This window comes from Paramisgurnus dabryanus, chromosome 9 (genome assembly GCF_030506205.2).
Source record: "Paramisgurnus dabryanus chromosome 9, PD_genome_1.1, whole genome shotgun sequence".
Classification (NCBI taxonomy): Eukaryota; Metazoa; Chordata; class Actinopteri; order Cypriniformes; family Cobitidae; genus Paramisgurnus; species Paramisgurnus dabryanus.
The window spans coordinates 20,051,688-20,069,803 of NC_133345.1; the positions used below are offsets into that span (position 1 = coordinate 20,051,688).

At 38.1% G+C, this 18,116-nt stretch overlaps 1 protein-coding gene across 1 annotated transcript in view; it reads right to left on the minus strand.

Moving 5' to 3' along the window:
• map3k10 (mitogen-activated protein kinase kinase kinase 10) overlaps positions 1-18,116 on the minus strand; it is a 32,542-nt gene that overhangs the window by 5,994 nt on the left and 8,432 nt on the right. Inside the window, exons 2-6 of the mRNA XM_065279171.2 lie at positions 1,782-1,962; positions 1,268-1,416; positions 982-1,157; positions 610-856; positions 236-358 (exon numbers count right to left, since the gene is read on the minus strand). Coding sequence (XP_065135243.2) covers positions 236-358; positions 610-856; positions 982-1,157; positions 1,268-1,416; positions 1,782-1,962 — 876 coding nt within the window. The remainder of the gene's footprint in view (positions 1-235; positions 359-609; positions 857-981; positions 1,158-1,267; positions 1,417-1,781; positions 1,963-18,116) is intronic.

Here is an 18,116-nt window from a genome sequence, read left to right on the forward strand (position 1 = left end):
CATGGTGGCCTAAGACTTTTGCACAGTATACAGAACAGATGATTTCACAGAAAATGTATAAGTAACAACTGTTTCATGGGACTTAATGTAAACAATACTATTTTAAGTGTCCAGACATTGATTCTTGGCACAGGTGTGTATTGATATCTGATAAGCTTTCCAGCAATCTTCTCTGGTCTGATTTAATCTCCTATATAAACCCAGATCAATGCATTGGACTCTCTCTGTTACTTACAGCGCATCGCTCTCAGACGAGGAATGACTCCTGGGCTGGCTGGAGGAGTGGTGCTTTCACTTCCCTGACTTTTTCTTTTATCAACGCTAGGAGAAGCTTGCACTGTGATCTTATGCTCGAAACCTTGAGATGATGTGAGGAAAATATGTCTGTTATATTATGCTAAAAACATTCTATTTATTACAACTGCATGATATAAATTTATAACAATTTAAATATTTAGCTACAGCAGGAAATACTAGCTACAATAATATTTATGATTCTGAATGTGAAATGATGTGATGCACATCAAAACCATATTTATTTCATTTATAAGAAATAGATTATACCCATTACATATACTGTAACCATGTACAGATTCCCATTTCACCCACCAGAGGGAAGACTGATGCTGTTGCTGTCTCTCCCGAGTTTCAGCAGTCTGCTCTTTTTGAAGTGGCCTTTGCGTTTTTTTACATGCGGCTTCTCCTGGTACATTTGATGGATGATGATGTTTAGTTCCCTCTCTACAATGTCGATCTCCCGCTCGGCTAACTCCTGCTCGCGCCTCCTGAGGTGCTCCTCCTGCTCCCTCTGCTCCTCAGCTGCTCGTGCCAGAGCTTCTTCCCAAGAGCGCAACTCCTAATGCACAAAAGGACCCTTACTGTATGCCACTAAACACTTACATAATAATTATTACAGCTTCACAGCTTTTTATTACTATGTAAACAAACATCTATTACAGGTGCAAGACATCCAGGCCTTACCTTCTCCTTTGCTCGCAGTTCATCAAACATCTGCTGGATCTCCACTCTCCAGTCTTCCTGCAGGGAATGAAAAGACTCCAGGGGCATCTGGAACATGGCTGATTGCTCAATGGCCTGCAGCCTTTTCAGGATATTCCCAAAAGAGGGACGACCATGCGGGTTAGGACACCAACACTCTGCAGAAAGAGATGAGAGTTGGTAAGCAGGAGAAAGCATCATTAGCTTATAACTTGCTCTTAGGTACAGATAAATGTGTCATGTGATTCAACAAAAACGTTATTTGTACCTCCAAGCAGCTGTACAAAGGGCTCAGGACAGGTGGAAGGAATGGGGAGGGTCAGCTTGTTTACGGCCACACCGTAGGCCACAGCCAAAGCATCAATTTCACGGTAAGGGACTTCACCAGTCAGCAGCTCCCAAAGTAACACTCCAAAACTGAAACAGAAAGTCCAGTTAGGCCATAAGTGCTCTCTTATAGCCAGACTTTTTACTGCATCTGGTGCTTTGTGCAGGATATGGGCCAAAAACTAATAATACAGTCATCATCTATCTGTTTATGGGTGAGGTTTATGAAAGATAACAATAACGGGCATGTGTGAAATATGAATAGCGTACCACTCTCTAGGAATTATTTTACAAAAAAAAAGAAGTATGTAAACACTTCAAGTATAGTACATTAAAAACCATGCAGGTATAAAGTCAGCCAATCAGAGTTGATTTTTGGTTATGCATCAGACAGTTAGCAAATGGACTGTGGAGCATCTGAGGATGAGATGAGGAAATGGATGACTTAAGATCACCTCCACACGTCGCTGCTTTTGGAGAACAGGGACACCTTGATGACTTCTGGAGCCATCCATGCATACGTGCCGGCGGCGCTCATCTTCGTGGTTCGATGCCATTCCCTTGCGAGCCCAAAGTCTGTGATCTTCAGAGTCTTCCCAGTTAGGTCGTCTCTCTCCACAGGCTCCAGAATCAGAACTGGGTGAAAAGCAAGATGAAGTGATGTCATGCCAAAGTTGGTAGGAAGCAAGGAAGATTAATGAAGTAAATTTTGGCACAGTTCAAATCAAACCAATGAGGATATTGTAAAATAAAATATGAATAATAAATAGTGGATTTGCATAACAGTATCATACTTTGTAGGTAACATCCAATAAGGAGTCTCAGTGGTACTCATTAGAAGTCAAACCAGACCAGATGTTCATAAGACTCACAGTGGCTTTACAAAAAAATACTGTAGATGAAACTGGAGTGCAAACACCTGTCTGCAGTACAAACACATTTTGAGTCATGTATGTATGCTATAGTCCCATAAGAAAACATTACAGAACTTTTAAATATCTCCATTATTTCTCCTATACATCAAAGAAATTAAATGGAGAGCAAACAGAAACTTTTTCCTGAGAAAAAAAATCAGAAGATATCTGAAACAGCACCTACTTTCACAATTTTACATTTCCTTTGGTGTGAAAGTGTGTATTAGTAAAAGTTAACGATATGTAAAAGGTACATACACCAAAGTGAACAATGACACGAGTTATTGTCTCCAACATAAATCTCTTTTCTTGGACTACAACAAATGCATGGATTGTAGGCAACAGTTTACTTTCTTGGCCTGTTGACGTTAACAAAACCAACATTATCATAATTCCTCTCGCTTGGACTCACAGCCTGTAAGTTAAAGGTGCAGTGTGTAAATTTTAGCTGCATCTAGTGGTGAGGTTGCGAATTGCAACCAACAGCTCAGTCCACTGCTCACCCCTCGCTTTTGAAACACAGAGAAGCTACGGTAGCCACCACCGGGGACAACTTATTTAAAAAATTTTGTCCGTTAAGGGCTTTTTTAAAAGAAATGGTGGCCCAAAATGGCCACTTCCATGTAAGGGGACCCTCGGTGTATGTAGATAAAAACGTCTCATTCTAAGGTAATAAACACATAACGGTTCATTATAAAAGGTCTTTATACACCTCTGATCATATAGTTTTGACCATTATTTTGCATTTCTGTCAAGAGATCCTTTTAAAAATGACACACTGCACCTTTAACTCCTGTCAGCATTGCATTGTGAGCAAATCTTTTAAACATGGTAAGGAGCGTCACATTTCCGGCTGACGTCAGAGGTATTCAGGCCAATCACAACATACAGATTAGCTGGCCAATCAGGGACACAGCGCTTTTCAGATCGATGAGCTTTGTACAAAATCAACGCGTTTGAGGAAAGCAGGATATCTAGAGGTACAAAAATGTACCGTATGTGGAAAATAATGTGTTTTTAACCATAAACCACACGAACACATTGTATTATACCAAATACACAAAATAGCTTTGTTTTAGCAATGAAATAGGTGCACTTAAGTCTGTATAGATGGAGACTTCTTTGTTTGAAGCTTTACACTCTATCAAATATTTATCAGTTAGTAGCATATGTACAGGCATCACAGAGCCCTGGAGAGAAATAAGATCTCCCAGCCATAAGCCATACTTTTGGCTCTTAACACGTAACAGAGGAAAAGTGCACCTTAACAAGTGCAAAATCATTGACTGTACACACCAGGTGTCCTCAAAGGCGCACATAAAAACTTAATTTTACGTGCCTGTAACACAAGCGGCCCTACAACAAGCTGTACAATGTCAATATTTCACAGAACTTCAGAGAGCGAGCCTATCATTGTTATCCATGAATTCAGCCTTGTGTTGACTTTAACCACCAGAATTCACATACTGAATGACACAATCAACAATGCGCTTTTCATTTGTTAGAACAATGTACTGTATGTGGAGGCGTTTTGCACAATATTAGTCAGGACACATATGGGTTCAAAAGAGTTCTGTTCAGTACACAGTTAATGCACCCGAGTTAATATTTATAAAAAAAATACACAATTTCTGCCAAAATCTAAGCACTGCTTGAAGAAAAGCAGACAAATGTAGTTACTGAGATCCAGCCCTTGTGCCAACTTGCCCTTGTGCCAACTATCCCCAGTCACCTGTACAACATGAATGCGTATGAGAGAGAGGTCGTAGTTATGTCACGCCTCCCTGTATTTCCTGCTGTGTTTTCCTGTGCGGGCAGCTATGGAAATGTTTGGAGTGTCAACAGTCAGCTGGACTGGTTTGAGTGGGGCAGAAAAGGGTGGAGTCCAGTCTGCGATCCTTTATCACCACACATATGCAAAGGGGAGGAGAGGGAGAAGAGAGAGAAGCAGGAAGGGAACAGACAGCAGGGTTTCTGTTTAACCAGCAGATCACAAGCTCAGGTTAAACAGGTGGATCCTTTCTCTCTGTCCTTCCATCCACTGCTTACAAAACACTTGTGTGTACTATCACGTGTGTTTGAACAGTGTGTTGGTTCAGCAATATTTCTCAAGCCCTCAACATTTATACATTTCAACTATTAGACATATACTGTATGTTCTTCTCACAGATTGTCATGAGATGAGATTTGAAGTGAGTGACGTGCCATATGAGTTTAAGGCTAATGTTTTTATGTTTTGGTTTTAGTATCACTAAATAATTTCATTTCATTTTGCGTCAGTTTATTCATTTTAACCCACTGCAATCACTTTGATCTATTTTCATCTTTGTTGAGTCCTGTATAAACCAATAAGATGATTGTATTTTTACATAAATAATGTAAATAATCTTCATGTTCATCTTAAAAATGATAGTCAAACACATGTGGATGGCGTGAGGCTGAGTGAATTACAAAATAATTTTATTTTTAAATGCCACTATTCCTTTAATACAATGTTTGCTCAAATTTGTTGTGTTTAATCCCTGCTTTATCACCATGTGCTGTGAGTAGAGATTATAGGAGAATAGGAGATGGCTGCTCACAATGTTAATAAGCCATTGTTACAGCCCTGTATTAATGGCCATGTCACCCAGAGGAACAGCTGCCACCGGAGGCCTGCGAGAGGTTGATTATATGTCTCCACGCCACAGAAACAGAGCATATAGCAATGTGAGAACATGTGCGATCGCAGAACAAGAATGAATAAGCAGGCATACTGGATGCTAAACAAGCAAGGGTGCTGCACCATTGATGGTAAATATATGTGTACACTGCAAACACGTTTGTTTCAATTAACTTTTGTTTTGGTTTTTCACTAAAGGATCCTGCTGACCATTCAAAGCGTGTGTGTTTGCGTCACTCTCTCTCTTTCAGTTTGTGATTCACAAAATTGTCCCCACAATGTCGGAAAACCTGGCATTCAAAACAACAGGAGGTTCCAAGTGTTCCTTTTAAATGGTTTAAAGCAGGGGTCCCCAACCTTTTTTACACCACGGACCAGTTTCAGCTTTAAAAAAACTTGCGTGAGATTTGGGTCGCTGAGTTGCTGTTCGAACAAAGTGTTGAAAATCCTCCTTTTCGAAATGTATAACGTTTTAAATGGAAGTAAAGATAACAACCATTAGGAAAATGTATAATTGCTTTATTTATAGTATATTTTCTATAGATGTGTAAAACCATATATTGTTTTTTTTTACTTTCATTGTTTCACTCGTTTGCCTGCCCATTTAGTATTAATAATTAATGGTAGCCTTAATGAACTTGGCTTGCTGTTTTTGAAGGCAGCTCGAATCTTGGTCTGGCTCGAGCCCCAATTTCAAGTAACAGAACAGAAAACAATGCAGTGAAGGAGGAGAGATGCCAGGAGAATTGCGACTGGGTGCAGAGGCACTGAGACTCATGTTTATATGATGATGCGAGTTATTGTCTTCCACTGAAATTTCTTTTTTTTGGACTACAATGGACTTGATGCACAGTGGACTTGATGCACATTATCATACAGTAATTCACACTCACAGCCTGTAAATAAGTTAATGTTTTCATATTAAAATAATTTGCGAGATTTAACACCAGATTTAGGCAATAAGGTAGTAAAGACGAAATTATCCCCTCTTGGGAGCTGATTTTCCAAATATGGTAAGGAATGTCACATTTCGGCCACTCAACGGATACAACGGATAGCTGGCCAATCGGAGCACACCACGCTTTTTAGAATGATGAGCTTTGTGTAAATTGAGCGTTTTAGAAAGACAGGACACAGAGGATCAACAATAATGTACAGTAAGAGTGAAAAATAATGGGGTTTTTTTCAAACTACATGAACACATTGCATTATACCAAATATAAAAAATAACATTCTTTTTAGCAACTTCATAGAAGCTCCTTAATAAAAATAAAGAATTTTAAAAGGTACCTATTGTCCAATTCACTTTTTTATTTTCTTTGCTGTGTGTATTAGTACATAATTCCTCTAGCAACGGACTCACTAAGTTAACTCCTGTTAGCAACCGAATCTTTCAAACATGGTAAGGACAGAGTGTCACATTTGATCAGGGAAACACACAGCTTTTCAAATCCATCCTTTTCAGGAAGAGCTACAAAAATGTACAGTATGTGGAAAATAATGTGTTTTAACCATAAACCACGCGAACACATTGTATTATACCAAATACACACAGTTATGTCGTTTTTAAACAATGAAATAGGTGCACTTTAAAATTAAAATCTCAAAATGCTGAAGGCTCGAAAAAATCCTGGGTTATTTTTAACCCAGCATTGGGTCAAAAAGGTACAAACTAAATAAAACCGAAATTTTTTTTTATATTTTACCCAACAATGGGTTAAAACAACCCAGCATAGGTTAAATTACAACCAAGTGGGTTAGGCTTGTCACTTTTTGATCCATTGCTAGTTTAAAAATAACCCAGCAGTTTTTAGATTGTAGATCCCAGTCAACATAATTTACAACTTACTTAGCATTTCCTTTAATCATCCAGCTGCAGCTACGTAAGCTTGTAAATGATAAAGCGCACTATGATGTCAGTACACACACACACACGCACGCACGCACGCACACACACACATCTGTCAAACGTTGTCATTACAAGAGAGCAATTTGACCCTTGACCCTTAGTGAAGAATCTTTTAGCGATCTAGATTGAGTTAAAAACAGCACATAATCCAACCATCACAAGTCTTCACCCTGCAGTGACAAGTCTTGAGAATGATAAACTGTTTAGTAATGATTTTATAATTAAGCAATAAGGTGCAACGTTGAAAATTTAGTCTGTAATGCACTTTAAGGCACAATGCATTGACCAATCAGGATCCATGACCAGGACTGATCAGTTGTGTTAAAGAAAAGTTTCAAATTTTAACATTTTAAATGAACTATCACTTTACACACGCCGAACTTCACCTTCTTGGTTTGTCGAGCATAAAAAGTCACAATGATGGCTGTCTTTAAGATTTTATGCTGACATTTTCTCACCCACAATGTTGTCCTTTCTGTCTCCCTAAAGCTCGCCCACTCCATATCTTTTAATCTGCTCATATAAATTCTGCTTTCAGTGCCACATATAGTGCACACTCAGTAGACAGCACGACGAGGTCTGAATTGGAACTGTCCCGTGAAGGCAGTAACAGCTGGTACTGTGGCTGAATCAGGTCCCTTGTTTCCCCCATCTCCCACCACCGTTCCACCTGCTGGACCAGGTACAATACATTACACTGCTGTGAAGCAGATTTTTGTACAGTCTCTCATGCTGATAGTGCAGTTTGAATCCTTCACCTGGTATATCTGCGAGGTTCCTATTTTTGTGCTGCATCTAAAGAGGGTCTTCTATCTTCCATTATTTTTTTCAAATCTTGTTGTACAAACATAAATCAAATGTTGTTATGCCCAGTAGATGCAATAAAATTGAATTATTCTTATTTTTACTTAGATTGCATTCACAAAGGATTTGAACTTTGGTCGACACACAAAGTATCAAACTGCTTCTTCTGTGTGTGCTCCTCTAACACAGTTTTAAAAATATATTTTTCTGGCATTTACCATGAAACAATGAAATAATAACCATATTTTAAGCAACACGCTCTACAAGCTGAGCTACAGGAATACCATGCATATTCATGTTTTTTCTATTCAAATTGACTGCATGCATTTTCATTGTGCTATATAACTCAATTTTAAATAAACTGAACAAGCAACAAAGCAAAAAAATAATATCCAAGATATTTAAAGACTGGTCAGGTTCTTATCTTGACAATATTTAGCTCAGTAATGTTCCCAGACATCAAAGCAAAACATTCACTGAAAAGGTTATTGACTAAGAGTGCTGGTGGCAAGCATGGCTATGGACCAATCAGCACCAATGGGTGGGTCTTGTTTGGTCCAATAAGTGAGTTTGGCCCCGTTCTCCTCCCTATCCTCAGCAGTCTCTGGGAGACTACATTTCCTCTTCATCACTGTGCCCTACAGACAATCTCTCACACCCCCTCTCTATCCCTCCCTGCCTATTTTCCTCCATTTCTGTCTGAATCATATTCCAGCTGTCGCCTGCCGATGCATCCCTTCTTGCACACGGCCAAAGGAGATGAAAGATGGATGATGGGAATGGGTGAAAGAGAAACAGCAGAAGGAAGAGGAAATTGGGAATATCACGTGTGCACGTGTGTCTGTGTGTTTGCATATGAACATGTATTCTTGTGCTTCTGGCTTTGTGTGGTTTATAAGTGGGAGTACACAGGGAGTGACACAGATATTTTAGACATTAGCATCAAAAATAGACAGCAAAGGAAAGGAGATTAAAGGAGGCGGAAAATATAAGAATATATGTGGCAGTCTTAGTGTCTCAAGTGGCCAAAATGACAACCATCATTTTGACATTCTTTCATAAAGCCGTGTATAAAGGTCACATTCTTTCTGGTCCCATTTTTTAAACCCTAGTTAGTGTGTAATGTTGCTATAATAGCATAAATAATAGCTGTAAAATGTTAAAGCTCAAAGTTCACTGCCAGGCAATATATTTTCTTTAACAGAATTCACCTTTTAAAGCCTATACAGCGAACGGCCGGTTTGGACTACAGCCCTCTACTTCCTGCTTTAATGACATCAGTAGAACAGTTTTTTGACTAAACTCCGCCCACATGAATACGGCAGTCGCCAGCTTAGCTTGCCGTTAGCTTGTTAGCTTTGTTAGGTTTGTTCACAACACACGAAACAAACTACACAATCAGAACTCGTTACGTATTTCTGAAGGAGGGACTTCATAGAACAAGGAAGAAATCAGCCCGTTTTTAGGACAGTGAAAACAGCGCTATAGAGATAAGTAAATTGTGTAAAAAATACCACGTTTTTTACACATGAAGCATGAACACATGCATGTTATATTGCGCACTGTAAACACAATCAAAGCTTCAAAAACACAGAAAGGATGGGACCTTTAATAATCATGACAACAGCTAAAGCAGAACTATAACTAGTAGTAGTAGTAGACAATACGATAAATTTCAAACCAGCTGTCAGATCAGCAAGAAAGAGCATCTCTGTGCAACAGCCAATACAATTGTGAGACATTTACATTTACGAATGTTAATTAATGTACACTGTCCCTCACATTGTAATTTATAATGATTTTGTAATTGACACATCCAGTGTAGGATTAGTTACAGTGTACCAACACGAAAGAAAACAAAATCATGCGTGCTCTCGTAGCGTGCGTTTGACTTTAATACCGAAGACCTCATGTCACCGATACTTTTACTTGGCCGCAGATGCAAAACCAACGGCTGATTGAGCTTTAATCATTATGGCACGATGTTGCCCTCCAGTAAAGATTTTATTGTGGCTTTGTACTGGTACAATTTCTGCGTGGTGACTTTCAGTAATTTTGACATAAGATGCTGCTGCTTTTGTTGCCTGTGCTTTTAAGAAGTCCTTGAGGTTACGTATTCACGCTTAGAGTCAAATTTCTGCCCTGATTCTCTCTTTAAATGTCAATATTAGACTGCCTGCAATGTCAATAGATAAGAGTGTAATTCCAACCTGTGCCGCACTCGATGGCCTTGACTTCTGGACATACATTGAGTCTCTTTTTAGGAGATTTGGAATGCAAACCACCAACCAGGAACTGCATGAAAATTTGCCTGAATATGGAGCTGGGACGTGAAAACTGCTGGCGAACTCTAGCACAGAGACTTTTCGTTCTGTTCTCTCTACATTTAGATTTACATCTAGATTAATTTCCACATTTTTGTTTTATGTGTTCAGCGCTGGCTTTGGTTTATTTTTTTCATGATGTTATTTATAAAGCTATTTAAAATACATTTATTAGTGTCATAAAACAACGATTAGGTTGAAATTTTGTCAGATTTAGTAACAGTACACCAACAGTGTAACTGCACAGCCTCGCTTTCCCACAGGGTTAAATGTACCTGCGCGGGGCCAACTTTTCCTTGTGTCAGCTGTGTCAGCTGTCAAGCCTCTTTGAGGTAAATGCCACCTGAGGCATATGCAAAGAGACACTCTGTGACACAAGCAACACCTGACAGTCACTAAAGCACCTGCCCGCCAGACCTGCTTATCTGTTTTTTTATCTTGCTATGCAACTATATTAGACTATAAGAGTCTACCAGTGTTTCTTGACATAATTTGGTTTGCATAATTCAAATGGATAGTTTACCCCAAAAAAATTCTGTCAGCATTTTTATATCCTCGTGTTGTTTTAAACCTGCACGAGTTTCTTTATTCTGATAAACACAAAAAAAGATTTTTTTCAGATAAATGATGGTAAGCAGTAAGCACACAGCTGATTATAACTAATAACTTCCATAGTAGGAAAAACAAATACGATGAACAACATGAGGGTGAATATATAATGCAGAATTTACATTTTTGGGTGAACTATCCCTTTAAGTATGTTATTCTATACTGTTATTCTATATATAAATATTTACTATTGTAACTAAAACATTAAAGTACCAAAACAACCCGAAATACCTTGTAATATCAAGTCAGTATATTCAAATGACTAATTTACATAGTGGCTCCAAAAGGTCACAAAAATGTGTGAATGCCATTGGGTGCTATTAATCTAAAAAAAGATGTGTCAAACACACTTAAGCATAACATTTAACAAAAATGACAGAGTTAGTTTTTATGCAGTAATATTTAGACATTTGGGGGCTTTGAGATCAACAGCCTTTATGGCACCACAGTACTGTACATTAATAAAACATATACATTTTTTAATTTAAAGGGGACATTTCACGGGATTTTTTAAAATGTCAAATAAATATTTTGTGTCCCCAGAGTACATATGTGAAGTTTTAGCTCAAAATACCATATAGATAATTTATTATAGAATGTTGAAATTGCCACTTTGTGTATGAACAAAAATTTGATGTTTTGTGTGTGTCCTTTTAAATGCAAATGAGCTGATCTCTGCACTAATTGGCAGTGCAGTGGTTGGATAGTGCAGATTAAGGGGCGGTATTACCCCCTTATGACATCAAAAGGGGAGCCAAATTTCAATGACCTATTTTTTCACTTGCTTGTAGAGAATGGTTTACCAAAACTAAGTTACTGGGTTGTTCTTTGTCACATTTTCTAAATTGATAGAAGCATCGGGGACCCACTTATAGCACTTTAACATGAAAAAAGTCAGATTTTGATGATATGTCCCCTTTAAAGGTTTGAAAGGACAATGTGTTAGTGCTGTGGCCTAGTAGTTACATACTTAAGCTGAAATATAGTGTTCGATTCTGACTTGTGTTATTTTCAATACAGTTCCTCCCATTCTCATATCTCCTATAAAATATTAAAGGAAAACACCACAGTTTTTCAATATTTTACTATGTTCTTATCTCATCTTAGACTAATTAATACATACCTATCTTTTTTCAATGCGTGCACTTAATCTTTTCAAGGCGCGTTGCGAATGTGTTAGCATTTAGCCTAGCCCCATTCATTTCTTAGGATCCAAACAGGGATGAATTTAGAAGCCACCAAACACTTCCATGTTTTCCCTTTTTAAAGACTGTTACATGAACTCGGTGCGCAGTACCATCATCACTCCTGACTACGCCCCTCGCTTAAAATTCCGTCAATATTACTGCACCAGAAGCTGAAGTGCTGCAAACTAAGTGCTCTTCCACCATACAATATAGTTCTTATTTTTTATCCGCGTAAAAAATTTTCATGTTTTATTTTGTGCCACCATACTTACTCGTGTAACTACTCATGTAACAGTCTTTAAATAGGGAAAACGTGGAAGTGTTTGGTGGCTTCTAAATTCATCCCTGTTTGGATCCTAAGGATTGAATGGGGCTAGGCTAAATGCTAACACATTTAAAACGTGCTGTACAAAGATTAAGTGCACGCATTGAAAAAAAGATAGGTATGTATTCATTTGTCTAAGTTGAGGTAAGAACATAGTAAAATATTGAAAAATTGTGTTTTCCTTTAAAGGGAAACCAGGCAAGTCTGAGTATTATTTCTCTACGAGCTCCCCCTAGTGTCTGGAAGTAAATGCTTTTAAACACCTCCCCCCTCACAACCCAGTTTATCAGCTTATTTCCAATCCAGTTATGTCTAAGTTAGGTAAGTAATATTTCCTTTCCAACTGATTTTTTATTTTTATTGTGTTGTCATGCATAATAGTATTTTTACCGTGAACGACCGATATGAACGAGGCAAACTACTGTTTTCGTGTTTTGTTTTTTATTGGGAGAGTGGGCATGAGAATAATATAATTATAAATAAATAAAAAATATATAAAGACAAGCAAAGGGAAAACGTCATTCGTCCAGATGAACTTATTGACCTTACTAATATAACTTTAGACAAATATTATCCTTCTACATCTATCCATCCATCCATCCATCCATCCATATATATATATATATATATATATATATATATATATATATATATATATATACCTATCTATATCTATCTATCTATCTATCTATCTATCTATCTATCTATCTATCTATCTATCTATCTATCTATATATATATATACACGTGCTATTCTTCCCAGATGCGTCCTGGCAAGGATTTCGGTGCGTCTTCCAGAAGTTATATTTGTTGACAGCATACGCCATTCAGTTAAAAACATAAGAAATGCAATAGTGGTTTCATTCTTACTTTAAAATGTAACTGTTGCTTTTCTGTAATAATAATAATAATCCTCTATGACGTATGCGGTCGACAAATATGACTTCCGGAAGACGCACCTGATATCCGCATCTGGGAAGAATGGCACGTATGGTCACCCTATATATATATATATATATATATATATATATATTATAAGGTCTGAAGCTCTTTTTCTTTTCTTGGAATCTTCCGTCAAGGGTTTTCGATGCTTCTTCCCCGGCTCTGCCATTTGCAACTATCGCTAGCCGTGTTTCGCTCGCCTGCCTCTGTGTTGTTTAGCGTAAAGTGATCCTGCTTCTCGCGATATCTGAGACTTTGCGAGACTGAAGAACACCGGGTCGGATACAGCGAACTTGCAAGTGGGGTATTCTTCCTACAGACGGTAGGGGCGGGCGAGAGAGTATTCATTTCACACGGTAATGAGTCATTTAACCAATATACTGACTTACGAAGATGATTTATTAACATAAAAATGCTGCCTTGTGTCCCTAAATATAGGCCAAAGGCATAGCATGCCCAAAAACATCATCTTCATGTATGAGTTTCTTTATTTTGTTTTAATACAAAAAATATATTTTGATAAATGATGGTAACTAGGGTTGTGCCGATAGACGATATCATCGTCCATCGTGATGGTTGACTGACATCACGATGGAGAGACACCATCGTGATGCCACGCCCCCTCCCCACTCCGCTGCGAGTCGACATACACTTACTCTCTTCTATATAGACTATAGTTAACCTAATATCTTTGCGTGAATTGGTCTATAAATTAAATAGAAGACGTGAGACGTGACGTGTGTTAGTCTGTGAAATGTCGGGCATTTGATCTTGACTAGGGATGGGCACGGATATTCGAATGGCAATAATAATTCGAATTTAAAAAATGCTATTCGAATGTTTGTTTGTTTTTAATGTGCCACCAAAGGGTAACAACTTATTTAATGGTTTTTCACTTCATCTATACTGTCTTTTACAGACTTAAATGTAAAATATACATGAACATTAATTTGTATGTATTTCAGATTGTTTGGCAATGCAGATTGCAGACGAATTTAAGTTTTTCCTTTTATCTCCGGGTTTGTCCCCGCCGCGCCGTATTTGGCCACTGGCTCAGTGAGGGCTCACGTGTTATTAAACGTTTGTTCTCCGCCGCCCGAATCAACACATCATGAGAGATTTGTAAGCTTTCTGTTATAAAGTCTACTTTATTTTGTTAATAAAGAGACAGACACGGAGAACGAAATGAAACGGAGAACATTTATTATTTGCGGTGCTCTTTCGAAAATTAACCGGATAACTGCACATGGCAGTTTAATGGCAATAATTAAATATAAGTTTAGCTTGCTGTGGATATTTCCTAATTATAAGCCTTCTGTGAAATTATGACAAAATTAAAAATACAAAACACGCATGTCTTAATTAACATAATTTAAATAAACGAATATTCGTTCTTTAAGAGCTTAAATATTCGAAAAATTAAATATTAAAAAAATTAGTAAATTACTGGAAAATGCCCATCCCTAATCTTGACATTGCTAGAATCTTGTCTTTTTACATGTTGTACATTTATCTTAAAATATTTAATTTTGTACAAGAAAACAGCCCATATTAATAATTTATTAGTAGCCTTTTGTAGTGTCTCGGGAGATCGTGCTCATTGTTACATTGAGGCTATACTGCACTGAAGCGGCAGATTAAGATATAAACCCATAATTCAGGGAACGTCAAGAACAAGAAAACGGGAACAACAAACGCGGGATTTACATACACAGACCATGTTTAAATTTAGATGTGTCTGGCCCTGTTCACTTTGTCTAGTTTTAATAAGCTGCGGATTGAAGTGCTGGCTGCTCCCCGCGGTGCTGAAGACCCGCTCTCTGACGGAGTACTGGTGGCACATATGCGCAGATATTTACGTGCAAAATTTGGAAAGCGCGGAGGAGTCGTTGGGTTAGTAAAATAATGAAATTATAGCTTTTAAATTGAAAAAAATATTTATGTAAAGAGATTAAAAGGTGCTTAAAAGTGCACAACTCTTCTTCAGTGGATTAAAGCTACCTTTTCCCCTTATGTGCAACCTATAGGAAAGAGACATTAGTTGGGATAGTAAAATAACAAAATTATAGATTTTAAGTACAGAATAGTATTTATGTAAAATATATATTAAAATAAAAAGTGCACAACTCTTCTTAAGTGGAAGTAATAAAGTAAAATAACGAATAAAAATTATATAATAACGAATAATAACGAAAAATTAAAATACCCCCCGCCTAACGATATCATCGTCCATCGCGATGGTTTACGTAACCATCGTCAACTGCCAATTTATGGGGACATCGCCCAACCCTAATGGTAACCACACAATTGACAGCACCCATGGAGTAGAAAAATTAAAGTCAGTGGGTCTTGCAACTGTGTGGTTACCATCATTTATCAAAATATCTCCTCAATTCTTTCATTTCTGAGCCTAATTTTCTCAACGTTTACACCCGTATGTAATACCGTTTTTCAGTATTGATCTCTATTCGACACAATTATCCGTGCTCAGCTGACCTGATTCTAAAATGCTGAATCAGTTGACCTTAAGGGATTGGTTAATAAAACATGGCTGTAGTCTAATGATCTGTTTACACGACACTCAAAACGCAACCTGTTCCAGTATCCCATCAAGAGAGGCTCTGCCTTGCTCCCACTGCTCCCGCCTGTCCTCCTTTCAGTGTTCTAACAATGCTTTTCTCACTTCAAGATCTGTGACACTTGTCCATGTCAGTGCATTCTGTGTACAGAGCTATAGTGCCTGTCAGTATATTGACATTTACATGCATTGTTTTGTGTACATTGCGAGGGTACACATACTACAATACTATACATTCAGCATCTCCTCCTAGCAACTACCATATGAGAACAATGCTCCATATTTGTATCATCCGTGTGCATAGTAAAAAAAAGGCGTGTTGTACTGTCTGTGTTTATTATCACGCCAGTAGAAACTGTGTTGCATGTCTATGTAGTGTTTAAGTGTGTTTATGTGTGTATTAGCAGTTTGGGCAGATCTTGCTTTGATTATTGACTCTGTGATGTTGCTGTCCATAGTTAACCTGTGTGCGCAATGCATCATACTGTATGCTCAGTTTGGGCGTGGAGAACCACTTTGTGTGTACACATTGTGTCCTCTTTGCTTTGAGTTACTGCCCACCTTTCTCAGTCATGTGAGCACAGGACCTAACACTGGACTCGACCTCGGTTACTCGTTAAACGAATTCTCGTACCTGGAAAAATGTGTTAGATTATGTATTAACTAGTACACATTTATAGACACTCAGTAATTTGAGGGCTGTGTTCTTCGGTTCATTAACTGAGACCGTCAGCCATACTCTTTATTGTCCGTTTATTGATTTCTCTGGTAGTGTGTGTGTGTGTGTGTGTGTGTGTGTGTGTGTGTGTGTGTGTGTGTGTGTGTGTGTGTGTGTGTGTGTGTGTGTGTGTTGCTATCTGGCAAGCATTTGATCTGTGTCACAGTTTACACTAAGAGACACTGACCTGCTAGTCTCTCTCTTTCAATCCGTCTCACTCACACATACACGCCTAGATGTATATTGACAAAAGATTATTAAAAACCCACGGCCTCCAAAGCACACCTGTACCGCAGATACCCAAGTTTTCACCAGATGGGCGGTGTTTCAAATCTGAGCTGACGCTGATTGACGAGCGATACTGGTGAAGATATTTCATTATATACCACGTTTATCACATCAATTCATTGGCAAAAGTATCACTTTTCGTGCTGTTTACCTTTGCTGATGGGTGCATTAAGCGTGCATTTAGCCCTGGTGAGCGAGCACTTTTTATAATTTATCCATTTCTGAATCATTGCTAGGAAGTTTGAGTAATACATAAGTAATGACGGAACTGCAACAGGATTACTGTAAATAGAAAGTTGCTTTTCCAGTAGCTCAACTGGTAGACCATTTCACTTGTCATGCCGAGGTCATGGGTTTAATTTCCAAGTGCATGCTGTTGAAAAAATTATTTAGGCTACTTGTATAAAGATTTCTCTAAACTGGTATCAAACACACCTGGGTTTACATATATACGCTCCTTTAATGAGTTATGTGCAGTGCAAACATAAAAAACAGTGTATGGCCCTACATTTGCTATCCTGCATGTTTAAGACAACTGTGACTCATTTTAATTGGTGGGAAAGGAATGCATCCTATTACTTATTAATGAAACACCTAAAATTGTGGGTGACAGTTAGATACAATGGATAAATGCAAGGTGTTGTTAAAAAATACAAGTGAGCAGTGCTTTAAAACTCTCAGGCCTCTTTTGTAAAGGTGGCGTTAGATAAAAGCTTCTGCTAAATGAATAAACGTAAATGTAGAGATAAGAAAAGAAAATGTGATATGATACCAGAAGTAACACAGCAATTCATACACATTTTACGAGTTGGCTGATTCGTATTAATTTGTAAGACCACATTTGTACGCTTTTGTCCATTTGCTTTCCCCCCGGTGGCGTTGGGGTTAGGGCTGTGGTTTCATTACTTATTTATTTTTTATAATAATTGTACGTATTTGTATGAATCACATCATATGAATTCAATCAAATCAGCCAACTCGTATAATAATACATACCGTATAAATTCCCATGACATCAGCCTAATATAAGATACATTTTAGACAACATGTTTTACCAAGCAGGGAACATTCATGCATTTGATGGATGCTTTTCTAATGTGTCTTTAAATGCACATCAGCATGTGCATCCCTGAAAATCTAACCTATGACCTTGATGATCTTTCTACCGGTTAAGCTACAGGATAATTAGAAAGGCGTATAACTACAGCAATTCATCTCTCGTTTGTCATTTAAAAGGGGAAGTCTGCCATACAATGACAAATGAGGTCCTCTACCCTCAGCAAAGCTTCAGTTCTGTGATGCCATCCCTGGTGACCCCGGTACTTATAACCCACCATTGACCCAGACCATCCCCCTGTGTAAGTTCAAACCCTAGGGCTTTTCAACCACATACACATATCCACACACATTTCTTAGCCCTCCTCCCTGTATCCGTATGAACTCTCGTAAGAGGTATAGGCCCTCGTTTTTTCATATCTATCCTCCCCTCCCCCAGCTGGGTGAGCGACTCCTGTCATTGTCGAGCCATCTC